The sequence below is a fragment of the Erpetoichthys calabaricus genome, chromosome 15 (assembly GCF_900747795.2).
Source record: "Erpetoichthys calabaricus chromosome 15, fErpCal1.3, whole genome shotgun sequence".
Classification (NCBI taxonomy): Eukaryota; Metazoa; Chordata; class Cladistia; order Polypteriformes; family Polypteridae; genus Erpetoichthys; species Erpetoichthys calabaricus.
The window spans coordinates 64916912-64944317 of record NC_041408.2 but is presented as its reverse complement, the minus strand read 5'-3'; the positions used below and the strand labels follow the sequence as shown (position 1 = coordinate 64944317).

General features: G+C 39.2%; 1 protein-coding gene across 1 annotated transcript in view; it reads right to left on the bottom strand.

The window, feature by feature from the left end:
- The window catches only part of prkn (parkin RBR E3 ubiquitin protein ligase), a 1136346-nt gene that overhangs the window by 105698 nt on the left and 1003242 nt on the right, over positions 1 to 27406 (bottom strand). The window contains exon 9 of the mRNA XM_028821112.2: positions 23477 to 23626. Coding sequence (XP_028676945.1) covers positions 23477 to 23626 — 150 coding nt within the window. The remainder of the gene's footprint in view (positions 1 to 23476; positions 23627 to 27406) is intronic.

The following is a 27406-nucleotide window of genomic DNA, read 5'->3' as shown; positions in this document are numbered from 1 at the left end:
CTCATACCCCCTCATTTGCTGGTCAGGACAGTTCTTTCATTGGCTACCATGGAGTTTTATATCGTAACAGTGAAGAACTAGGAAAGAAAAACAAGTGAACAAATTATTTGGGGGAAGGTATGCCTCATATTTGTGCAAATCTGAGGTGCTTCAACAAGCAGAAGGTCAATCCATGGAGCAGTTTCACAAATCATCATCAGAAAGAAATGATAAGACTTGAAACAACATTCGTTACAGGATCAACCAAAATAAATCCTCTTTTACTCGATTTCCTAAATATTAAAAAGTGACATGATGGTTCAAATGGACTACAGTCCTCTGCATGCCATTAGAGAGGCCATACAAAGAGAAGAACTCTGATACCTTGTCAGGAGCCAGGAGTGGAGACTGTCTGTGACTCACCCCCCGTATCAGAGTCTTTAACTGCTAGGCTGCAGTGCCCACCCATCTGGTCTGTAATGTGATTTGCACATTAAGAGATTTTTTCCACTGATTTTCAGTCTTGGCCTTCATTTAGATAATGTTGAAGTTGGAGGCAGTTGGTGGAGTGCACTTGTAAAGACGGTCGCCTATTGTGACATACCCAGTGACTCACCCTATCTAGTCTGTGACTCGCTCGAAAAAAATCAAACCTGGAATCACTGGAAAAGTTGAGTAATGTGACATACAGTAGCCTTTGTTTGATTTTTTTATTTGATTTTGTCTTTAGTTGTAGGGGTAAGTGTGCATTAGAGCTAACAACCAACGAGTGCTCAACCAGACTATAATGCAGTGACAAGGAATAAGGAGCATGGATGTTTTGGACCTCACAAACAGAAGGGAAGCTCGTCTGTCTGATGCCTCATGTTTTATATATCACTAGTAACATCACACTGCTCAATAACGTGCAGTGATACATTTGACTTGAGCATTCCTAGTTTTCCTACTCTTTCTCTGTACGTTTATCATTCGTTTGCTCAGAGGTTGATGCGCTTGCTGCTTCCTGAGCAGCTCTTCTTTTCTCCACCCTAGCGGCCTGCTGCTTCTCTTCTTTCGTCGGCATCTTTTTGCATTAAAACTGATTAAATCAATGTTTGTGTTGCAATTACTTAGTACGTTTTCCTTAATTTTTCACTTAAGCTGGCACTTAAGTCTTCAATCTGCCTCAAGAATGATTTAAGATATGAAGAGGTAGAGGAAGAGACGATGAAGGTGGTAGGGATGACAACAGCGCCTGTACACATGCGCCATATGGCCGCCCTGCTGGCCACTGCCGAGAGTTGATTCAATAATAAAATAAAATAAAAATAAAAAGAGGAATAACCTTGGAGGTCAATCACCACCCAGAAAGCGGATAGTAGACATCACGTAGTATATGTGTACCAAATTTCAGGTCAATAGTTCAAGCGGTTTGCGAGCTACAGGTGATTTAAAATCCAGGAGAGACAAATGGACAGCCATGGTACTATATTATATAAGAAGATGACAGAATAGAAAAAAAGGACCAAGACTACGGCTGAACTCACCGTAGCTGTTAGCCATTTGTACAGCCCTGGCTTCATCAGGCAGCACCTTATTGGCTGTTAGATAAAAGGACCATCATGGCTTTGCTGAAAGGTAGGCACGCTTTCAGTAAATGTGACAAGGGGAGCAATTTTCAATAGCTTAAATTGACAACGGTCTGGTGACAGGACAGTAACTGAGCCGTGAAAGCTGACATACCTCATTACTAGAAGTCACATAATGTGACTTTGGCTTTACTAGATACAGTAAATGAATCACTACATGCAGTGAATCACTAAGTGCATCATGGGGTTTTATTTCTATCAAAGTAATTCTGTTTTGTAAACTGGTTTGGTCCATGGTGCTATCACAGCCCAGTAGCTGGTCACTCATAGATGACTTCTTTATTGTGTCTAAATGGACGGACGGACGGACAGACAGACAGACAGACAGACAGACAGACAGACAGACAGACAGACAGACAGACAGACAGACAGACAGACAGACAGACAGATAGATAGATAGATAGATAGATAGATAGATAGATAGATAGATATTTGAGACTTTATAGAGAGGCTGTTCATTGTGAAATGCATCACACCACACATAAGCAGGCTAGTAGTTAGGCTGAATCGGTGAAGCATTTCATTATTAGAACAGTAATACATGTTATTTATTTATCATTGTAGTAATATTGGCATACTGTATATACAAAGTACAGTGAAGCTGTGTGTCATTATAGAGGGACTATGAGAGTGTTTAATAAACATAACAGCATATAAGTTACTATTAGAAACCTGGTAAATGTAACAGGCAGACTACAGCTCTGGGTTATACATAACCGTTTACAAAAAATATATGAAGGTAAGTCCAGTGGATCAAAGCTGTTACTGTAAAATGAGTTCATAAAGAACAAGGGGGCATGGTTGGAAAGTTGTTAAGGGTGAATTTTGCACAAACATTAGGAAGTTTATCTTTACACAGAGAACCATAGACCCATGGAATACGCCACCAAATAGTGTGGTGAACAGTAGGACCTTCAAAACTCTACTTGATGTTATTTTGGAAGAACTAAGTGGATAGGACAGGCGAGCTTTGTTGGACTGAAGGGTCTGTTCTGTTCCAGATTTTTCTAACGTTTTAATAGCATTCTTACATTTATATAACCAAATTCAAGGGCACAGGAAGCCAGAGCCTATCCTGACTTCATGGCCAGAGCCTCTGCACAAGATGTCAGTCCATCACAAGGCACAAATCCACATCGTTTTGGAGACTCCAGCTAGCCTAGTCTATATGTCTTTGGGGACTTGGATGGAAAAATGCGAGTGCCCAGTGGAAAACTGAGACACAGAGAGAGCACACAAACACTATAGAAAACAACAGAGTGCAAGATTTGCGTCCACTATGCTACACATATGAGGTAACACGTTAACCTTAATGTCGCCATGCCACACAATTCTGGGTCAGCACTAGAAAAAAATAAAAACCATAACAAACAATGTCTCCGAAAAAGTCAATATTTCAAAACAGAGTTCTAGATGTAATTTAAATAGAAGGGAAGCTATCATCATGCACCCATAGAGAGTGAAATATCATTCGTTAATGCATTTCACATGCGGTATCAGCATTTAATCTCTACCTTTCATTCTAAATGACGTTTCATGCGCAATCTGAGGGAAAATATGCAGATATTTTTGCAATCTGTTGGCATTTCTTATAGACAATGCAATACTGCAAATACAGCTTTATAGCAGGACAGAGCTAGAAAGGCACTGGGAGCAATTTAGAGCAAAGTCAGTCATACTGTGACTTTGCAGGAGAGCAGCAGGTGGTCCTTATGGAAAAGACATCAGAAGGCAGCATAAAAGTGAAAAAGACATCTGGCTATTCCTGCCATACTGCAGGTAACGCAGGGGACAAAGTGCTACAAAACTCTTTAAATACGCAGCTCTTAGAAAACATCTGACTTAAATTAACGGAATCATTTTCACAATGTATTCTCTTTTGCAAGTCAGTTCTTAATTATCGTTTCGGAGTACGATTGTATTTAGCATTTGCAAAAATTGTGTTACTTTCAGTTTAATTAACTGATATTGAAAACTGTTACTTTCACCAGACTGCATGAAATTAATTACTTCATATGTAGGGTGTAATGACTTTCATTACAATTTCAGTTGGAGCAAACTGAGAATTATTAAGGGAATTTTAGATTATACTGATATTGAAACATTTCTACTTGGCCTTTTTTTAATTTTCCCTGTATGACATGCCAAGTGTTAGTCAAATATTTATGAATGAAGTTTCTCCGTGTGTTAACTTAGAATTATTGTGACCTCTGAGTGACCACTGAATTGGACTTAAGCCAATAATCCTTACACCATTTTTTGCAGGCACACATTAGGGATCAATGAATATGGAAATGCATTTATCACAGCAGTTAAACAAATAGAGAATACCTTAATTATTTACCATGAATGTTTCTAATTAGTTGCATATCAGTTGTTGGGGGCAGAGAAAACCCACTCCGACATAAAGAAATTCAACACTGTCAGTGACTTGGCCAGTATCTGGATTTGGTGTCCCAAACTCTAACTATTGCATTAATGTGCCTCCCTTAACCTATAATATTACATGCTATTAATTTTATTTTTTAAGTTAAGAAGAGTATAAAAGTACTCACAGGATACACTATACTAGCCAAAGACTGGTAATAGAATACATATTTGATATCTCTTGCCCTACTTGTACCCTCAGCATTCCTCGTACACCTTTCTTTGGTGTCTTCATGTATCTGGACCCCTTTTGAGTGGTGCTCTCTCGAAGCCTGTGTCTCAGACTCTGTCATTTTGATGTGCCTTGCTCACCTCCTGCCCACTTTTTGACTACCTCTGATGGTAAACAGGCCCCCACTACCCATTGTGAAAAGATCGTTCCTATTTTTACGAATACTGTACTGCTTTTGAAGTCGACTGTCGGCGTGTCTCCTATGCCTTTACCTCTCCTTCTCCATTTCAGCCTCTCTTGCCAAGCACTTCCTCTACCAATCAGATTGCTCCGAGCGACCAGACACACACACAGACTGTAGTATCTTATTATACAGTAGATTAATAACGATAAGCAAAACTGTGCAATCGGCTAATGAGTATACTGTTTTGTACATTTGTTATAGAGAATCACAACATTAGTGGTGTGTACAGTATACGTACATACACTCACTGAGCAAATTATTAGGACCACCTGTACACCTGCTTATCCATGCATTTATCTCATCAGCTAATCATGTGACAGTGTCAGAGTGCATACAATCATGCAGATACAGGTCAGCAGCTTCCGTTAATATTCACATCAAACACCAGAATAGTGAACAATGTGGCCTCAGTGATTTAAACCATGGCATGGTTTGAGTATTTCTGTACCTGCTTATCTCCTGGGATTTTCACGCACAAGCGTTTACTTAGAATGGTGCAAAAAACAAAAAAACATCCAGTTCTGCAGACAGAAATGCCTTATTGATGAGAGGGGTCAGAGGGGAATGACCAGACTGCTTTGAGCTCACAGAAAGGCTACAGTAACTCAGATAACCGCTCGGTACAACTGTGGTGAGCAGAAAAACATCTCAGAATACCATGAACCTACAGGCAGATGATCTACAACTGCAGAAGACCACGTCGAGATGGATTCCACTCCTGTCTGCCGAGAATAAAAAGCTGAGGATGCAGTTGGCACAGGCAAACCAAAACTGGAGAGCTGGAGACTGGAAAAATGTAGCATGGTCTGTTAAATCTCGATTTCTGCTGAGGCACACGTACTGTATGGTAGGGTCAGAATTTGGGGCCAACAGCATGCATCCATGTACCCAACCTGCCTTGTGTCAGTTGTCCACATTGGTGGTGGTATAATGGCATGGGGAATGTTTTCTTGGCACACATTGGGCCTGTTCATACCAATCAATCATCGCTTGAATGCCATGGTCTATCTGAATATTTTTGTTTACTTTGTAAATCCCTTCATGGCCACAATTCACCCAACATCTAATGGCTACCTTGAGCATAGTGCACCATGTTACAAAGAAAAACTAGCCTCAAACTGGCTTCATGAACATGACAATGAGTTCAGCGTTCTTCAGCAGCCTTTCTAGTCACCTGATCTGAATCCAAAAGAACACCTTTGGGATGTGGAAGAACGAGAGATTCACAGCATGACAATCTGCAGAAACTGCGTGATGCAATCATGTCAACATGGACCAGAATCTCAAACAAATATTTCCAACATCTTGTGGAATCCATGCCATGAAGAACTGAGACTATTTTGCGAGTTAAAGGAGGCCGTACCCAGTGTTGGAAGTGTGCCCCTATTAATTTCTTCATCAGTGTATTTGTTTTAATAGTCAGCTTATCTCGTTTATTGTCAATGGGAGCCTGGGCCCATCCTTCTAATGTTGCAGATTAAAAACCTCCTAATGGAAAACAAGTTTCATTAATGTGAATCATTGCACTGAGCCTGTGATCCATTTGTTCTGGCTAATAACTTTTGATGCCTAAACAAAAAATAAATGCTTTTAGCATGAAAGAAAGTAAACACTTTGCACTGTGGCTTCACAACAGAGTGAACTTTTTTACGTCACTAGTGAATATTAGAAACTTGACATCAGAACTGACCCAAACATTCTGACAGCTGTGAAGGCAATTTTATTTCATTATGTTCGGGGAATGCTTGGCTATCCAGGTTGCTATCATGTCCCTCTCAAGTGATATGGTAGATGCCAAAATTGTAAAGCTTAGCAACAAGGCGAAAATGACTGGTAATTAAACCGCAATGAAAAAGGAAGGCATAAGGAGTGGAGGAGAAGGGCTAAACTTGAGGAAAAACCTGATTTCCACAATTCTTCTTGCAGCACATGTAAATCAGAATCAATGGTAAACATCAAAATCATCTTACTCAAGAGATTGTTGGCTTTAAGGACCAATGAACAGCTCTGCAGAGACTGTTTTTCATGGGATATACGAGGGTGAGACAAAAATTATCCACATTGCAGCTGTAGAATTTATTTTAATCAGCTTTCAGAAAAGACAAATACAGAATTTTTCGATATAATCTCCCTGCTTTTCAATACACTTTGTCCATCTGTCAAGAAGCTTTCATATTCCTTCATTAAAAAACGTATTAGGCTGAGCTGCGACCCACGAATGCACCGCTGTCGTATACGTGAATCTTCATCCTCATAGGGCTTCTTTTGAAACCCAAGTCTGTAGTGGATTATTGCATAGACCAGCGTTTCTCAACCTTTAAGTATTTGTGACCCGAGTTTTCATAACAGTTTTAATCGCGACCCCCTAACGTTTTTTTGAATTCGTATATTTTTTGCTGCCGATACACTGCTACAAGTTTAAAATTTCCCTACGAATAGTGAAATTATGCCATATATGGCAACATTCGTGCCCCATTTTTTGTTACTTGCCCCACAGTTTGAGAACCGCTGGCACAGACAGAGCCATGGCTGATTTTCAAATGATTTGCCACATCATCTACTGTCACGTGTCTATTCAACAGAAATATTTCACATGTACACTCAATGTTGTCATCAGTCATGGATGTGGACGGGCATCCGGCTCCTTCTTCATGGGTGACACCTGTGTGACCTTCCTTGAACTTCTCTATCCATTCATACACACTTCTTTGCGACCAAACACTTTCTCCATACTGTGCACAAAGTCTTCAATAAATATCGGCACCAGGCACACCCTCAGAACACAAAAAAACAAATCACTGCACGTTGCTCTTCTTTCGTGCAAATCACAAGTCGGACGGCCATTGTTTCTCACACTGCAGTTACAAATGATCTGACGTAACACATTCATATCTGCACAGCAGTGACTGGAGAGACAGGGACCTCGTACAGAACTTTTAATACAACAGATATATGTGGATAATTTTTGACTCACCCCTGTAGACAGACAGACAGATAGATACAAAACTTTTTAAAACTTGGCAGGATCTAATCAATAACATTTTAGAATAAGCATTTAAATTGAGGAAGTGGATTCTCTTCCCTTTTTACAGTAAACCCTCACTTATCGCGGGAGATTCCAAGGCCGACCGCGATAACTGAATTTCCGCGAAGTAGGGACACCATATTTATTTAATTATTTAACGTGTATTTGGACGTTTTTAAACCCTCCCTGTATTGTTTACAACCCACCCTTTACTCTATTAATAACAGGGACAACTGCTAAGCAATATGAAATCGGTAGATAAGTTTACACTTACTGTATAGCGAAGTACATGTAGCTATATATGACGTGATGATGGTGATGAATATGTTGCGCAGTAAAAATGATGACGATGAAGGTGATAATCCCCTGAATGCAGTAGCAAGAGCACGTTAATGCTGAATGAGTGAGATGAGACTTCCTGGTTAATGCAGCACTCCGTCGCTGAGCCAATCAGCAGCACACAGGAGCTTAACTGCGTGCTCTGATTGGGTAGCTTCTCAGCCATCCGCCAATAGCATCTCTTGTATGAAATCAACTGGGCAAACCAACTGAGGAAGCAAATACCAGAAGTAAAAAGACCCATTGTCCGCAGAAACCTGCGAAGCAGCGAAAAATCCGCGTTATATATTTAGATATGCTTACATATAAAATCCGCAAAGTCGTGAATCCGCGAAAAGTGAACCGTGAAGTAGCGAGGGATTACTGTATTCTATTTTTATTTATGTATTTATTTACTTATTTTTCTTACTATTAAAGTTTTACTCTGTCGGCCTAGCTCTCTTTCTCATGGGTGGTGGTTGGATTTGATTCAAACCTAGTTTTGTGAAATTTGACTTTCTTGTATGGAATGTTATTTGATTTTAATAAATTTAATAAAATGTTTAAAAAAAGACAGACAGACAGACAGACAGACAGACAGACAGACAGACAGACAGACAGACAGACAGACAGACAGACAGACAGACAGACAGATAGATAGATAGATAGATAGATAGATAGATAGATAGATAGATAGATAGATAGATAGATAGATAGATAGATAGATAGATAGATAGATAGATAGACTAATATAGCATTTACTTTTACATCTCCACAACTTCATTGAACTCAAGATTACATGTGTTGCATTAGATGTAATTGAAGACTCATTTTTTTCACAGAAACTAGTAAAAAATGCATAAATAAGTGAAGATGATGGCATATCATGGAGGGGTGAAAAATCCCCTTCTTGCATAACATACACTTCCTTGAAATGGAAGATGGAAATCAGGTGGAAAAGTTTGAAATTACTAGAGTGACTACAGCAACTCAAACTAAGAAATCTGGAATGAAAACTTCAATTATGATGCTTGGCACACTAGTAAGGAGTATTTTATGTTGGTGGCCTGGAAAAAGGGTGCAGTCAAAAGTCAAAACACAATTCTAAACCAAGAAAACTACTAACATTGCAACCAAAGCCAACTTGAGAGACTAAACTCATAGTCGAAAAATAAGAACAAGTCTAAGTGAGAAGAAAGCAATGAAGAAGAGTTATGAAATTGTGAAAAGGATGTTTGAATAAGGGGTATTACTACCTGTAAATTTGGATGAGATTGCGCACTGAAAGGCGACCTTTTAACCCATCGCATCATTACATGGAGAGCATGACCTCTGAGGACACGCCCCTAACAACTTGCTTTGTTGTCAAAACGATAGGATGCACAAAATGGTGGTAGATGTAAATAACCAAAATGGCAATGAAAGAGCTTTATAATATATATAATAAATTATATATATTAATATATAATATATATAATTATTATTAATATATAATAAATAGCTTTATTTTTTGTAAGCTTTATTTGAAAAAAAAATGATTGCAGAATCACATTCCTGGCATAGAAAAAAAAAATCAATTTGTACAAATTGATTCCTGGACATTTTTCATTCCCGGGAATGAAACTGCTGTAATTCCTGGGAAAACGGGAACAGCCAAGCTCGCATATATAGCGTGTAAAAGTGTAAAAATCGATCAAGAAATAACAGAGTTATAGTTGAAAATAATTAAGGTGGCGCCATTGCTTGCAGCTTGCACTTCATCAGACAACAGCTTTGAACAGCAACTTGAAATTGCAATGCGTCAGTCTGTTGCATCCGCATTATCTGTGCCAAGAAACTTGCCATCACAGAATGATGACAAGAAACTGGATGCATCAATAAAAGCTGAAATGGTGGTGTTTCAGAGCAATGGCAAGAGTGTCTGTTGTTTAGAACAAGTGTATCAGTATCTGATGACTGTGCCGCCTACTTCAGTGGAGACAGAGTGTGCTTTCTCAGCGGCTGGCGTACTCTGCATGAAGGTGCGCTCTCGCCTGGACGACTGCACGCTGGACACGTTGTGCTTTCTACGCTCTTATTACCGCAACTAACTAGATACATGTACTTATATGACAGCATGAACTGCTTGTAGATATGGTTAGTCTTTTATTTGTGTCAACATATTGCAGTAGTTTTATTAAAAATAAGTGTTGGTCGTTCTAAAACCGTTCACATGTGAGATGCCCATGCACTGTGTCATCCCCGGGAGCCCGGGATTTCTGGGAATGACATGCAGGATTCCCGAATCCTCAGGAATGAATGACCCATCCGAGAATGGATTCCCTAGTGCAAATTAACAACACATGATTTTTTCTGAGATACGTAAAATAATAATACCCAGTAAATCTGAACAAGAAGAAGAAAAAGAAGGGAGCCTCAAAGTAACTAGATGGTACCGCTGAGTAAAAGGAGGTAATGGACAGAAACTGGATTAACTTATAGAGTTAGAATTCTGTATGCCAGCGGAGCAGAAATGTTGGCCATTTTTAAATACAGATTGGTCACTTCATGTGGCATCTAAATCAATGTTAACTGTTAACCTCGAGTGCCTGGAGAGCTATCTCATCCATTCTAGTAGTGGCCAGAACACAAATAATGAACTGTTTAAGCGTTTGAAATGAATTTAGTCAGGTGAATTTGAGTTAATCTTGGTAGGATTGCCCATGCAACATGGTGGAGTGCAGAGGATTGCAAATGACAGTCCACAACGCTCATGGCTGAGACACCTAATCTGTACCTCTTAATATTCTTCTTTATTTTCCCCTCAAATCCTCTTACAGATATAAGCTACAGTTTTCAAATATCAACCTAGTAAAAGTAATGCCTCATCTATAATTTTCATAACGCCAAGTTCATACTGCTTCCTAATGAAAATAATGATTTGAAAGTGACAAAGTTGGCAAGACGGATTTCATGTTCTGGCTCAAGATTGCTTTACATTCATAGATGAATGTTGTTTCAGAACTTTTGACTGCTGGACTTGTGGTTATTTGTGCAGAATTCCATAGGAAAAACACTGAATGTTCATATCCTGAAACGCACATGTGTAACACAAGTGCTCATCATCAAAGCCAGAGTAAGCTCAATTAGAAGATGTCACAATACAGAATTTACTGTATGCCATTCAGACAAGGCCAAGAAGTTTGGTTGTTTGATCAAACATTCAAATAGACTAAACCCATGATAGAAGCAAACCCGAATCTGGTATAAACGTTGCTTCCAAATGTTCTGGTTCCAGCAAGTCAAAAAAGCAACACTCCTGGGATTTTCACATAGTTAAAATCTGTAGAATTTGTTAAAATGGTGTGATAAACAAAAACATCCAATGAGCAGCAATTCTGTGGATAAAAACACTTTTAATGAGGGAGGTCAGAGGAGAAAGGCCAGACTTGTTCAGGCTAACAAAATGGTTACAGACATTCAAGTAACTGCTCCTTACAACAGCGCTGTGCAATGGAGGATTTCTGAACACATACTGTGTTGGACTTTGAAGGGGATCACAAACATCCTAGCAAACATGGACCCCCCTGTGGGCAGACCATAGGCAGTGTAACCTCAGGGAAGCCCAATTAAATACTACACTGGCCCAAAGTGGGGGCTACTAAAAGGGGCCATGCCAAGCATGCACACAGTGGCTTCCTGTGGGCAGACCATTTGCAGGGTGGGCTTGGGAAAGCCAAATTAAATACCACACTGGCCCAATGTGGTGGCTGCTATAAGGGGCCATAGCAAACATCCACACAGTAGCCTCCTGTGGGCAGACCATAGGTAGGATGGGCTTGGAAAAGCCCAATTAAATACTACACTGGCCCAATGTTGGGATACTACAAGGGGCCCCTTAACAAAGTTCCCCTAGTGGCCCAAAATGGGTTAATTACTGGCAGTACAAGTTCAGTAAGCCCCTCATAAGGCCCAGTGACTGTTTGGTAATGCTGGACAATATCATCATTAGCCCCTAGTGAAGATATCGGCCCCAGTTTCTGACTTTTTAATGTTGTCACAGAATATGTAAAGAAGTGAATTCATTTTTTTGGGATTTTGATTTTAGAAATATTAACAACAGTTTGACCGACTGTATATTGGCTAAAATTGCATAATCTTTGATATATTATTGGTAATGTTTCTGTTTTCTGGGTTATAAAAAAGAAGTTGGGCTAGTATCAATAATCGCAAAAGGCATTTTGTGTTTTGTAAAAATAAATAAAGTCACAATAGCACTGTGTTTTTTATTCCTTTTCTTATGAATTAATACATTGTAAATCTTCATAATTACACATACATTCGAGGAAAAAAACAACTAAACACTAAAATAGTTTCAAGGAGAGGGTCAGTAAGTGGTGGCATAGTGGTAGCACTGTTACCTCACAATAAGGAGCATGCAGCCCACATCCAGGGCCCTCTTTGCATGGACTTTGCATGTCTTCCCCGTGTCCCACAGTCCAAAATCATGCAGGTTAGGTGGACTGCTGGTGCTAAATTGACTCTGTGCTGTGTGTGTGAGTGTGTTCAGCCTGTGATTTAACTGAGTTTTCCCAGAGTGCACACTACCCATGCTCCGGTGCTCTGTCAAGGGGTTGCTCCTGTCTGCGTGCATTGCTTGCTGGGATAGACTCTAGGTGCCTGGCATCTCCTCCATGGATAAGTGGGTATAGAAAATGGATGGATAGGTTCATTAACAAAATTTGGACTCCATGTCTGCGTGCCCACACTGGGCCAGTGTTTTGGGGCAAATATTGCCCCAATGTGCAACTCCCAATTGGGTCATTGTTGGCTACTCACATAGGGCCAATACATTTGCCCACAGTGAGCCTACAATGTCAGTTTGCTGGAATGGGAGCGTAACTAATCACGGGGTAAGCTGTTGGTTGGACATGTAAGTAAGAATTTCATTGCACACTTTAATGTGACAATGCTACTCTGCTAGCACTCATAATATGCTGCTATATTCATAATATTGACTGTATAATGAAATATGTCAAGACTGCTGCCCGTTTCTTTGGACCTATAATTCTGTTCTAAGAAGTGACTCTGTGCTCCCCCAAACACACAACACATTTTCTAAACAAATTTCCCAAGGAAGTGTAACAACCTTCATTTGGTTTTGTCATTGTTATTCTTGCTTTAATTGAATGACTAATTCATTCAGGAAAATATTATTTTTAAAATAAAATAAAAAAAATGTTCTGCTGCAGTATTTGTAGTTATGTTTCAGCTAGAAATCCTTCTGTGGCTGGGGTTTAAATTCTTGTTTTGTTCAATTTAGATTCTTTTCGTTTAGGTTAAAATTGTTATTTATTTAGTTTCCTATCTGTGTGGCCTTTGTTATATGCCTTGTGTTTTGTGGGTGGTTTCCCAAGAGGCCTGACCCCTTGCCCATCACTGCCAGGGACTGCTGTCAGCCCCCTAAAGGTGAGTGTTTCCCACAGTTCCATGCAGTTCACTCGAATGTAGTAGGGAGTCGGTGAGTGTTTTGTGTCTCTGATTCTGCTTATTGTGTTTTCTCCATTTTTGAATTCCTGTTCCCTTTTATTAGCCTTGTGCTACTGTACTGGGACTTTGTTTGCATTGGATTACCTTTACTGGCAACTCATTTTTGCCTTTTTTGTGCTCCAAAGGAGGTCTATGTTATTTAGAGAGTATTCATTAACAATAAATCTTTTATTATATAAAGATTCTATGAGGCCCTCTGTATTGCTAGCCAGGGCTTTTGATGGGATATCCCCCTCTAGATAGCATTTTTTGGAACTGTACGGGACTCTCACGGAGCATACCATTTGAAATTAAATAAAACTTTATAAAGCAAACCAAAGCATTTTATTGATTACTAGACAAAGAGCCCGTTTCGACAACGTAAGATGAAACGGGCACGAGTGGAATAGTATAATATATAATAAGTATAAGCACCACAAACCTGATATAGGTGTATTGAATGAATGCGTAATTAGGCCTTGAGCTGTAGTCGAAATCGCCTTTCAGGCCTCTAGAGCTTTAATCAAAGTCGCCTTTCTCTTTGAATTTTTGCAGCTGTAAATCCGCCGCCTGCCGCGATGTCGGTCTCGTAAGGTTTTTCGGGCAGCTGCGCAGAAGGCGACTGCGCATTCGGCTTCGGACAGACGTGAGTGAGTGAGTGAGTGAGAAGACTGGCGAATTATGTATTAAGATAGTTATACAGTATCTAGTACATTTTATAAATTAAATTAAGCACATTTTAAGCATTGCTAATGTGTTTACAATCATAAGAAATCAAGCGACCATTCATTCTTGTCTTCAGAGCCAAACTACAGGCCATATGTTTTTAAATTATCTCTGCTTTGTGCATTCAAAATGTTTCTGGAAAGAATAAAATGTTGACAATGCTATTGGCAAAATGAAGGCTAAAACATGACTTATGACAAAGGTCTGTTTGTCAACATTAAAATAAAAACATAAGCAGAGATTTGAGAAACACAGGAATTAATGAAATAGAAAATGATGACCTAATTTTCCTGGAAGGCTTTTAACTTTTGAAATAATTTCAGTCTCACAGTTGCATTCAAGTGACCATTTCACATTTACGTAATGGTAATTCAACCTTTATTGTGTGAGCGTGTTTCTGTAGCATGATGGTGTCAACTAATTGTTAGTGAAGCCCTCCATGAAATATCATTAAGGTGCCTAAATGCAGGGTTTTCTTCTTTTTCACTTTTGGATATATATTTTTTTTGTGGCAACAAACAACGTCATGATAAGTGGATTGTAAACACTGATGTCTGCTTTTGCAATAGTGTTGTAGACACAATGCTGGACTAAGGTCTGAGGTGGTCTCCACCAAGTTGTTCAAGCTGAGAATGGAGAAACAGCCTTGTATGTGCACAAAGAAATATGAGGGACGTTCAAAAAGTTTCCGCACTTTTATATTTTCGTTGGAAACGGTGAAAGCAAAAACATTTTTTGCTGATGGCATTAAAAAGTTGGTACGACGCTGGGAAAATTGCATTGCAAAGGAAAAGTGATGTAATTGTTTTTGAAATTCTTAATAAATAGAGTTAAAGAAAAGTGCAGAAACTTTGAACGTCCCTCATAGATACCAGAGAAGAGCACCGATGAACCTGTGCAAAGTCTCAGATCTACTACAGCTTTCTTTCTAACTCATCAAAAAACATTTTTAGTGTGAGAGAGTCCAAATCAGTTTTTTATTATTCCATTCTGCTGGTATTATCCGTCTATATCTCTGCATGGTTATCTGATTGACCTTGATGTGATTGACCAAGTAGTAAGGGTTGTAGAAAATTCTAGAGAGGTTCTTCAGATTTGATGTGAATATGACAACAAATAGCCCTACTTATCTATTTATCTTCTGATTACTCTGTACTGCATCTGTTCATACCAAATTTTCTAAAGATGAAGCAGTGCAAGTGACATATACAGCTGTGAACTGATGGCCAGCATTACTTCAGAATTTATTCATTTTATTTCTGAACATAATGCTATCATAATCAAAAGTGAAATTTGGAGTGGCGGCAGATGTTCTGCAGGTGCCCTACCAGTCTGTGGTGGTGAAGCGGAGTCTAAAGACAAAACTTGTTACATTGATTCTTGGCTTGCCAGTCTATCTACACTCCTGTTCTCATGTATGATCATGAGCTGTGGGTAATGAAGGAAAGAAACGGATAGTGGGAACAAGCGACAAAAAAGAGGTTTCTTCACAGGGTGGCTGAGCTGAAATTCAAGAGAGTCTCAGAGTAGAGCTACTGTTCCTCTGGATCCGTTTCAGAAGGTTTGGGTATATCGTAAGGATGCCCCCTGGTGGTTCCCCCTAGAGCTGAGCCAGGCATATCTCACTGGGTGGATACCCTGCAGCAGAGCAAGGATACGCTGGAGGGATTATATCTCTCAACTGGCTTGGGAATGCCTGGGAATTCCACATAAAGAGTGGGATCTGTAGCTGGGGACAGACAAGTCTGGGCTGACCTGCTTGGCATGATGTCACTGCGACCCACACCAGGAAAAGCAGTTTCAGAAAATAAGATAAGATTAGATCAGAGAAATGTGGTAAGGAAAGCTGTCGACCATCTCACACTGCATGGGTTTGAAAGGCTGCTCAGCATTGATGAATTCAAAGGGACGCTGTTCTCCCAGTATTCTCCAGAACTGGCCCTGTGTGATCATTTGCTCCCTCATCTGAAGGTCTAGCACAGTGGAACATACTGTGGAAATGATAAAGAAGTCAGGTGCAAAAAAGTGGTTGCATGAGGAAGATGAAATTATTTTTTGAGGGAAATTGGAAAACTTTCTAAACATTATAACAGATTTACTAGAATGTTCTAGTCTTTTCTGGGATTATGCTTAAAAATTAATGATGTTTAGTTTAACTGCTCATTTTCTTAATAGGTTAGACTCAAAAAAGTTTTGATCAGCTCTCATATAAAACCTGAGGTCTTGTTATGAATGTCACATTTCGTTCTATTAGTGCTAATTTAGCAGGCAGGCAGATCGTTTCCTCTTAACCTTCACATTGGATGATGTTCTGTGATACAATTTGATGGTAATCCAGAACTGAGTTGCATTCTTTTTCCAACCTCTGTGTCCCTCGCCTCAGTTGGACATTTTCAGATTTGTTACAAATTTGTTGGTACACCTCCATGAAAAAAAAGAACCCACAATTGTCTCTGAAGTAACTTGAAACTGACAAAAGTAATTGGCACCTACCATTGCTTATTCTGTACGTAACAAAAATCAGACTTTGCTTTACAGTTTTGATTCAACAGAATATTTCAGATAATAACCCAGATTAAAATGGGCAAAAATGATGGGACCCTTAACCAAATATTTTGTTGCACAACTTTTAGAGTTTGCAATCACTGCAAAAAAACAATTCCTGGAGCTCATCATGAGACTTCTGCACCTATCTGTAGGTAGTTTGGCCCCTCAGCCTGAGCAAACTGCTCCAGCTGTGCCAGGTTTGAAGGGGTCTTCTCCAGACTGCATGTTTCAGTTCTTCCCATAGATGTTCTATGAGACTGGAATCAGGGCTCATAGATGGCCACTTCAGAATAGTCCAATATTTTGTTCTTAGCTATTCTTCAGTGTATATTTTGGCTCATTATCCTGTTGTGATCCATGCCCTGTGACTGAACCAGAGCTTTCAAACAACCAGGCAGTACATTTCACTCCAGAATGTCTTGATAGTCTTTTGAGATTTCATTGTTCCCTGCACAGACTCTAGGCACTCCATACCAGACACAGCAAAAAAACACAAGTGAGTCTCCTCCATGTTTCACAGTAGGTTTGGTGTTCTTGTCTTTGGAAGCTTCATTTTTTCATCTGTGGACACAGAGATGATGTGACTTGCCAAAAAGCTCCAGTTGTGTCTCATCTGTCGAAAAGACATTCTCCTAGAAACGTTGTGGCTTGTCAATAGCATTTTAGCAAATTGTAGTCAGTTTTTTTTTAAATTTTTCTTTCAGCAGTTGAGTCCTCCGAGGTCTTCTTCCATTGAGTCTACTGTCACTCAAGAAGTGCGATCAGACACCGATAGACCTTGACCTTGGAGTTCAGCTTGTTTCTGTTTGGAAGTTATCCTTGGCTTTTTGTCTACAACTCTAACTATGTTTCTTTCCATGATGAGTTCAATTTTCCTCTTGTGGCCGCATCCAAGGAGATACAAGGAGGCTACAGTCCCATGGACCTTAAACTACTTAATAATATTTCCAACTATTGTCACAGGAACATCAAGCTGTTTGGAGGTGATCTTCTAGCCATTGCCTTTAACATGTGTGTTTATAATTTTCTTTCTGATCTCCCCAGACAACTCTCTCCTTCAGTGTGAGGCACACAATGACACCAAACAGCGGAGTGACCACTTTTCTCCATTTAAATAGGCTGAAGGTCTGATTGCACGGTTGGAGGTGAATTAAGAAAACAACTAGTTTGAAAAATCACTCTAATCTAATTATTTCTGATCGTTTCTAGGAGTACTGTGCCCAAGCCATTTTAGAATATCTTTGTAGAATAAACAATACTTGATCTCATTTCTTACTTGCCTTGCTTTACTCAGTTAAATATCAAAGGTATACAGGGGACAATCACTTTTCATTTCATCACTTTTCTGGAGGCATACAGCTACCAACAAATTTGTCCATGCTTATATTTACAGTACATACAACATTTACTGTATACAGTACATAACCATTACAAATGACTCATCCAATTTGTCTTTATTTTGAAACCCCATGGACTAGAATACCTTATTACATGCATCCAGGTTTGCCTAGGCTGTTTTATTAATAAACTGTTTCCTACATTATATAGTTGTGATGATTTTATTAGACTCACCAGAGACATGAAGCTACAATTTTCTAACAAAGAATATGATACTGAGCACATCAATAGTGTTTATAGACAAGTTTCATTCTCTAATAGAGAGCTGGCATTAATGAAGTGTGTCAAAACACAGTTAATGCGCTCTCGTATTTATACTAGATATGGTTTAAACTGAGCATCCTTGAACAATGGCATATTTTTTGCCCTCAGCCCATTTTTTTTAACACACTGCCCTTATATGTTTTGTGTGTAAATCAAATTTAACAGTAGCAATCATATTGGGAACACTGTATAGATAAAACATACTAATTGAATTTGAGAATGTTGTCATTACTATTCCAACAATAATTGTGCCTCTTTTATACCAGAGACCTCTATAGATTCCATGGGTCTTGTCATTTCCTCTGTCTATCCTGCAGTTGTTGTGTTAATGCACGTGCAAATACTACTTTAAAATTTTAAATGTTGATATATCCTTTGAGTGGCAATGTGTACCAATGTGCCATAAGTATAGTGACCTGTGTTGAGCTCTGTGCCTGATCAATCAGTGACTTTTGTACATTTAATTAGTTTTTTTTTGGGCTTTCCTCCTCATTCTTGGTTAACTCGTGACTCTAAATAGGCGCAATGTGCGTTTTTGCATGTTTGTGCTCTGTGATTTATTAGCATCCCATACCAGATGTGGAACCTTCATAGGCTTCATGGAGGGAATATTTTATATATACAGTATATGCTGTACTAGCTAAGTTCCAGCCTTTGCCTGGGTATCCATCTTAAATAAAAAGGATAAGTGTCTGAGTGTCTGTGTGTCTGTTCTGGTTGCTATGTCTCTGCCATTCCAACAGATGGCACATTACAAACATCTCTAGTAATAAATTACATTGCATTTGTCATTCCACCAGATGGTATATCACAAACATTAACACTGCTTTTACGAATCCCATACCAAATAGCATATCACAGAAAAAATATGCACTGCATGTGTAATTTCAACAGGTGGCAAATCTGAAACATTTGTAGTAATGCAATTTATTACCACAAATGTTTGTGATGCACCATCTGATGGAATGATCAATGTAATGCTTTTTTTTATTTCTACATGCACTACAATATACATTTCAATAGATGGTGTACTGTAAATGTTAATGCTGAGGTCTATGTCTATGTTAGCATTTGGATAACGTCTGTATTTCCTGGTTCATTGTGGTTTCTCTAATAGATGTTTAATCCTGCAGTAATAAACTGGATGGCTTGCTGAATAACTGAATCACTGAAATGGCATATAAGCTGGCCAAAATGACCAGTTTTGTGTTGTTCTGTCTACTGAACCCCATATTTATGATTAAACTTGTGAAACACCATAAACCTCATATGCTCAGTTGGGCTAACTCTAATATCCATGCAACGTTTCATTAACGTCCACTCTGCAGCTTTGGAATGATTTGTGGATTTGTGTTCTTCCCTTTACTACTCCCCAATGAAATTATTAAAAGTCCATGAAGCACATAATTTAAATTGCATGAATAGCAATGTGAAAGTAGATATAGAATGTTTGAGTGATAAGCAAATTCTTGTGTTCGTCCCCCATCACACCCACCCACCCACTCCCCTGACGTTTTTTCCATTAATCACTGAGTTGGAATGTCACCATCACTGTAAGTAGGGACAAAACTAAACAATGTTACAAATTCATTACTACCAGCTGAGCTATTTTGGTGTAATAAATCAGTTTTGGTTTTGCACATCGCAACTCCACTTACCGATGTAACTTCAGATATCAAAAAAATTATTTCCAGATATTTTGAAAAGAACTACATAACATCCTGAAACAGACAAGACCTACTCAATTCCAATTAGCACATGAAATTTGACAGAATGCTCCACTCCTAGTTAAGGGACAAGCCCCCATTCACAAAAATATGGCTTGCAAACTAAACAAAAGCTAGCAATGGAAAGGAAAAGCTTCAGGTGACAGCACTACTGCATGAAAACTCAAGTGACATACTACAAACCACGACCCCCCTCGCAAAGGCCGCAGGATCGGCCCATCATCAATGTATTTAGCATCTTTGTATCAGAAGCATTCTGAACAGCCCTCAAACAGACTCATTTTCAGACTGGTACTGTATATTTCATGTCAAGATATCTTAAGAGGCACTCCATGAAATCCCTAAATTCTAATTTAACTTCCACACCACCCACTCGTCCAATGCAATTTTCAGCCCAACAAATAACACCACTCAGGAAGTTTTGAGCTTTTTACAATGACAACAAGAGCTACTTTTCGGAATTACTGGAAAAGCAAAAAAAAAAAAAAAAAAAAAAGAAAGAAATGAAAGCATTAATCACACTGGGGTGAGTCTGTGAGAGAGCGTTTGGTTAAATGGCTGTTGGGCACATTCATTCACTGGCGTGACCCGGGTGGGGGGAGTGCCTTGGCATTGAGCCACCACCCACTGACACAAATGCTGACAAGTCAGATAATATTGCTAAGTGGCTTCATGCTCTTGTGCCTTTGCCCCTGGCACAGAACTGACAAAACGAAGAGAAATATTTCCCTAAGGTTTGAAAAGACCCAATATTGTTTCTTTTATGCATTAATGTTACAGTATGAATCAAACAGACCATACAATGCAGTACAGGCTACAAAAGCCCCACCAATATAACAGTATAGTTCATTTGAAAGCTTTTCTGCCACTGAAGCCAAACTAATCTTTTTTTTTTCCTAATTTGAACTCCGAGAGTGCATTAAAAAGTTCAAATAACAGAATGGTTTGTAAGCTCCTAGAAACTTGTGGCTCAGATGAACTGGAGAGAAGCTTTTCTCGGAGCCTCTTCTAAACAGCGTCTGGGGTTGCCAATGTGACATCTAAAGCTGATGCACTTCTCCTACTTTACATGCACATGTGCACTTGTTCTGGCATTTTAAGCCTGCTTGGTTCTGAACTGATTTCCTAAGCTGCATGCCGTGTGATTACAATGCTGGAATCAAGCCCTCTGTTCTCCCAAACAGCGTGATTTGCATTAAGAGATCAAAGCAATCAGCTATTTGTGTCATGTGTTCTGCCATGTCTTGGAGCCACAGTCAAGTCAGACTTGTGAACGGCCTTCTCCGCCGCTTGCTTGCTCATTGCCACCTGGGCAGGGCCGCACTGAGTGCCCTCCCGTGAGTGCACCAGGATCTATCTTTCACATGTCTTATTTAATAATAATGAACATTTGAATATTATACAAGTACAAACATGCTGGAACTAAATAATTAATCACTGATGCTGTTAAGTGAAAACATGTTCTTAATCTTTAATTGCATATCCAATTAAATTACATAATGCAGTAACTGCATAATAATTAATGCGTAATTACATCTTCTTTAATGGAAATTGAAATCATTTACTGTTCTCCTAGGAAATCTAAATGTGCTCATACCATTTACACAAATACTCGCTTCCAGCAGTAAAGTGGATGCACTGAATAGCTGCTCTGCTGAAAAGAGAAATGGAACTGCACACCTCTAGAGTTAAACTAGCTTTAAAAATTAAAATGGAAAAAACTGCTACAGTTTATATTAAAGGGTCAGGGGAAAAAAGTCTAAAGAACTTTAACCAGATAAGTTTAATTTCATTGCATGTCATTTATCCCCATTCCCAATATCCCGTTTCTATTATAGAAAAGATCAGCAGCTATTAAACATCAGTATGTGTTTTTCCCATAGCTTCATGCACACTTATGGTGATCATGTATTGCTTTTGTTACAGCAGATAAATACAGTAAGGATGCAGGTCTTTGGGCTAGGTGCGTAAGTGGTTGAAGCTATGAAGAAGTATATGGGTCAAAATTAAGTTAAATTAAATGAACTACATTGCAATGCAATGTATATGCACGTGGTGCGTTTAAGTTTGGCACGATTTTATCATGTTATAGTTAAAAACATATCAACCAAATGATCGACTGAATTTTACTACAGCACCCGATTTTTTCGGTTAGTTTAAAATGCAATACAGAAGCGCATTAAATTTTAAATCATGCCCCTAGATTGCTCATCATAACTGACAAAATAAACATATTGCATTTCGCTTAGCGACTGCTCAGAGTGTACTGTTTATCAAGTTAAGATCATGCATTAATCAGGCCAAAACTGAATGTAATCAAATGACCAATCAGCATCCAAAGGTAGAGAAAAGGGCGTCAACGTTTGTGGTGAGAGACATTCCAATCGTGAGTGTTTTCACCCAGTCCTAAATATGGAGAACGCGGAGTTGATCAAGTATATATCTCAGCAAGAGAAATAAACTGTAATATCCTCAGAATGTATTCAAGAGCTAATGTCCTTACGAGCAGCCACATACAATTATGTAGATCATCAATTGGAGTGTCCATACACTAATATTTTCCTAATTATGGTTCTTAGATACTTGCATATGGGGATGACAGTACCAGCTACTGCTAAACGTCTTGATGTATCAAAAAAAGAACAGAACAATATAAAATAAGGCAAGCAAAACATATTATTTAGACAACTTAACATAAGAGTAAACATTTTCAGCAAGACCTAGAACATGCAGTACTTCTCATTATTTCATCACTCCACACTGATGAAGCTATGCTTGCAGACAGAACACAGAAACATGTGGAGGTGCTGCTGACGCTCTCTTGTCTGACCTTCTGATTGGTCATTTGATCGTATTTAGTTTAATGCATGGTAAAGAATCGAAATGCAATCCACTACGAGAAGCCACTAAGCGAAATGCAATACATTTCCTTTGCTTTTAGTTATAACACGTAATTCTTTGACATGAATATTCTTTTGGAATGCATAAATTCCATCCATCCATCCATCCATTTTCCAACCCGCTGAATCCGAACACAGGGTCACGGGGGTCTTCTGGAGCCAATCCGCATATTAAATTGACACAAAAATTACGTGCCAAAGTAAAAAAGCGATCTGTTATTTGGTTGATATGTTTTTAATTATGACACGATAAAACTGGCCCAAAATGAAATGCACCACATGCATATCCAATGCACTGCAATGGAGTTAACACATTGGACTGCATTTAATTTTGTCACAAATAATCTTCCATAAGAAGCAGCCTTACTAATCAAAAAAATACATTTCCGCTGCTAATTCTTAATTTATGTAACAAATATGCTCATTACATTTCAGGGCGTGAGTACCTTCATTTCAGCTAAATGCACTGAGTCATCAGCGTTTTCATTTTCGGCATACATTTTGTGAAAGGTAATCTGCAGTTGCTTCATTAACATGAAACATAATTGTGAATGTTACATAGCCTTATTTCTGGAGCTCTATGAAAGCTGTATTTAGGGAAGTCCATTCTTACCCCACACCCGATTCCATTTCCTTTTTCACATTCAATTCTCCTCTCTCCTGCGTCTGGAAGAAGGCCCGCTCCGCAGCCTGGTTTAGGACACAAGACGCCTCCCATCTGAAGCACGTACTCCTCTGCTCCATACTGCTGGTAACGTGCATACTATAGGAGATACAGAAAGGAAAGTTGGATGCACACAGTGTGAAAAATGTAGCCCCAAGCTAATAAGAGAAAAGGAAGAACCCAGAGAGCCGCACTAATGATCCTCAGCTTGCCTTAGGTGAGCATTTTAAGTAGCAAATTGGCATGAGATTATTTGCCTCAGGGTCACATGCCTGCCCTCCCATTTCCAAGACTTAATTTGTTTCAAGTTTGATGAGTTCTGCTAGCATCCATAACGATCACGGGCATTCAACTCCTGCTGTCTGTAGTGAGGCAAGAATACATGAGTGGGAAAAAAGTTTAACTTTTAAGTGGTGCAATTTAGCCAAAAAAAGGGCTTGAGCTGATGAGTACTTCATGTCAGAGAGTGTCAAGTCAGCACTCATTATTTACTCCATTGACCAGACACCTTGTTACACTTTTTTTTTTTTTTATAAATTAAAAAGTAAAACCTGCACTGGATATGCCAACAGCACTTTTGTTGCTTAACTCTTGATGGGTGGGCAACTACCACCGATCTTTTGTAATATGTTGAAAATGAAAGTCAGATGAATGATACAAAGCCCAAACTGGACATGCAGATCATAACTGGAAGGAGTACATGAATATGGTGACGTCTTATTGAATAGTAAGCAACATAGGAAATATCATTTATATTCCACTCAAAACTTTGTAACACTGTGAAGGAAATAATCTAGAGACGATTTACTCTAGCATGTAATGCAACTCAAATTTCCTTTCACTGTCTGATGACAAAAAATGTCAAACCTGCAGGAAGAAAAAACACAGAATGGGATGTGGATAGATAATTACGGGACCAGGCTTAGGGGCAATTGGTTGAGTTACACTGCGAACTCACTAGGTGGAAAGGCTATTAAAAACAGCAAGAGATGGAGCAGTTTAATTAACATCCCATTGATTGGGTCTAAGCAGAAAACAGTCGGAAATCATCTATACACATATACAAAAAATATTGTGCCAGATGCTCATGCTACCTAAAGTTGTGGGACATCTGGTTAATTCTTAAGAACTTAGTTTGGGGAGAACAAGCAAGCGTATCCATCTGGGAAAAGCAACCGAGTGGTCAAATGTGGTGCAGTGGGTTGCGATTTGATGGCAAAAATTTAAATACATTTAGTTAGGCTGGGGCTCTGCATCGGTCTGTCGTGGTGAAAAAGGAGCTGAGCCAAAAGGCAAAGCTCTCAATTTACCGGTCGATCTACGTTCCTACCCTCACCTATGGTCATGAGCGATGGGTAGTGACCGAAAGAACGAGATTGCAAATACAGTACAAACGGCTGAAATGAGTTTCCTCCGCAGGGTGTCTGGGCTTTCCTTAAAGATAGGGTGAGAAGCTCATTCATCCGGGAGGGGCCTCAGAGTAGAGCTGCTGCTCCTCCACAACGAGAGGAGTCAGATGAGGTGGCTCGGGCATCTGATCAGGATGTCTCCTGACGCCTCCCTGGTGAGGTGTTCTGGGCACATCTAACTGGGAGGAGGCCCCGGGGAAGACCCAAGACATGCTGAAGGGACTATGTCTCCCGGCTGGCCTGGGAACACCTCGGAATTCCCCCGGAAGAGCTAGTAGAACTGGCTGGGGAGAGGGAAGTCTGGGCATCTCTGCTCAAGCTGCTGCCCCCGCGACCCGACCTCAGATAAGCGGAAGAGGATGGATGGATGGATGGATGGATAGTTAGGCTGGACTAGTAAAAGAAGGCAACAAAAGGGGCAAAACAAAGTGTGGTGTTTAAACTGGTGAAAGTCCAAACAAGAACGTCAGGACACCTGATTGTCAAGACACAAAACTTTAATCAAAAATAATACTCAGAATGTTCCTACTCAAAAAATCCTGCCTGCCTCATTATCTTTTCCTGTAAATAGTTAATACCAATCGCAAAAAGCAGATTTTTTTTTTTTATTCAAAAATGTTGACTCCAGGATCACCATGACACAATCTTAAATAATGCTAGAAATTGCAATGTCGTGCCTGGTGATCATTAACAGGTGTCATTGCCAACAACAAAACAAACAACGCTAAATGGTGATTGGAAAATAGTGTTGCAATGATGTCACCAAAAATATGATAAAAATTTACAATAATAGTAGTTCCATTCAAAGGTTAAAGGGACCAGCATTTTATACATTTACTAAAACACAGAAATAGCTGTACAGCTCATGTAAATGGCATTCCTCCATCCATTTGTCTGTCCTTCTTCTTATCTGCTTGGTTTAATTTGTGATCGTAGGCCACCAGAGCTGAACTCAGCAACATCTGGTTCAATGTTGCTGGGATCTTACGTCAAAATAGTGTGGGATGCACTGACAAACTAAATTCTCTTCATACATACATTAATTTAGTATTAACATCGAAGTCGTTTTCCGAGTTCTATAGGCTATGTTAGGATGCTCGTGTTTTTCCTTTTCAGGAGGCAAATTGAAACAGTAGCAGACTGCCTTCTTCAGAAAGTTGAGGAACTTTTTACTCCTGATTGCTTTGGTGTAAATCTAGTAGTTTTGCAGCTTTGCTTTTTTATATTTCTAATTTTACAAAGTATACTTCTTTTGCTTAGGCATACAGTCATGAAAGAACAAGAAAATTTCAGTCTTCCCAAGCTTGCACGAAAGTTATATTGAAATAAAAATAGGTATGTTACTTGTCACCTGGTATAGATGTAATGTTCCCATGTATGTTTTCAGATATACACTGGTGATAGTCACCGAATAGTTAAATAATAGTTATTTTAACTATTTTGTTATTAATTTTTTTACAGAATATTTGTGCCTAAATTAGATGTTATGTGTCCATTACAGTATTTTAAACTTGGCAAATTCTGACAAGTCTGACATCAGTCTTTGGATATGACAACTGCTTATAACTGCTGAAATTATTTTGCATCGTTTCCAAATCCATTTTATTTCGTATATGAGTGCTACCATTTTGTGAGTCCCATTGCTAGTACACAGCTCCTTGTGTGTCACGTCTGGCATCATCAGCAGGTTACAAGGTTGCCTACGGCATCCATTTCTTCAGATAATGTATAACCTTTGTTAGTGATGTTTTCTTATTACTGATCTCAGGCCCCAAATCTTTGACAATGGTTTTTGTCTCATGTTTTGGTTTTGACAACAGTAGAACTGACATTCCAGGATGTGATCCTCACTTTTGTTTCGATCATGTCTATTCTTCTGATCCTTAAATCTTCTGTGCTAGTTTTTTTATCACTAAACTCATCAAACAGAAGCAACACAAGGCAACCTCTTTAGATATATTGAAAACCGAGGCGTGTCATCATAAAGCAGGCCAGAGAAATCATGCTTTCTCAACCTTTCATTTGGCTCTTTTTATTTTTTTAAGCTTCCTTAAAGAAGCCAGGAGACTTTCAGTCCCAGTTGAAATGTTTTGGTGTCAGTCTAGTATGTATCTGCAGCTTTGCAAGAATCCCTCAATACAGTATATCTACGGGGTAAACGGGGCAGATCTACCACCAGGGCATTTGGGTGCGCACACAGGGACCCATGACAGCAATGAGCATTTTCACTAATCCAGCCCCCTCATCATGAAAAAAAATGGAGTCTCTGAGGGGCTGCTCGATGAAACAATCGAGTCTATGAACACCAAAATGACCAAGGAGGACTTCCCTCACTCAGCGAAATGATGGAGTCTCTGTGTGAAATTCTGCGCAGCATTAAACTACTTGTGTCTGCGCACTGCATTGTTGAAAGTATGATCAACTCTCTGCTCAGGAGCTAAATCACCCAGGGGACTGTGAGGATCTTAAT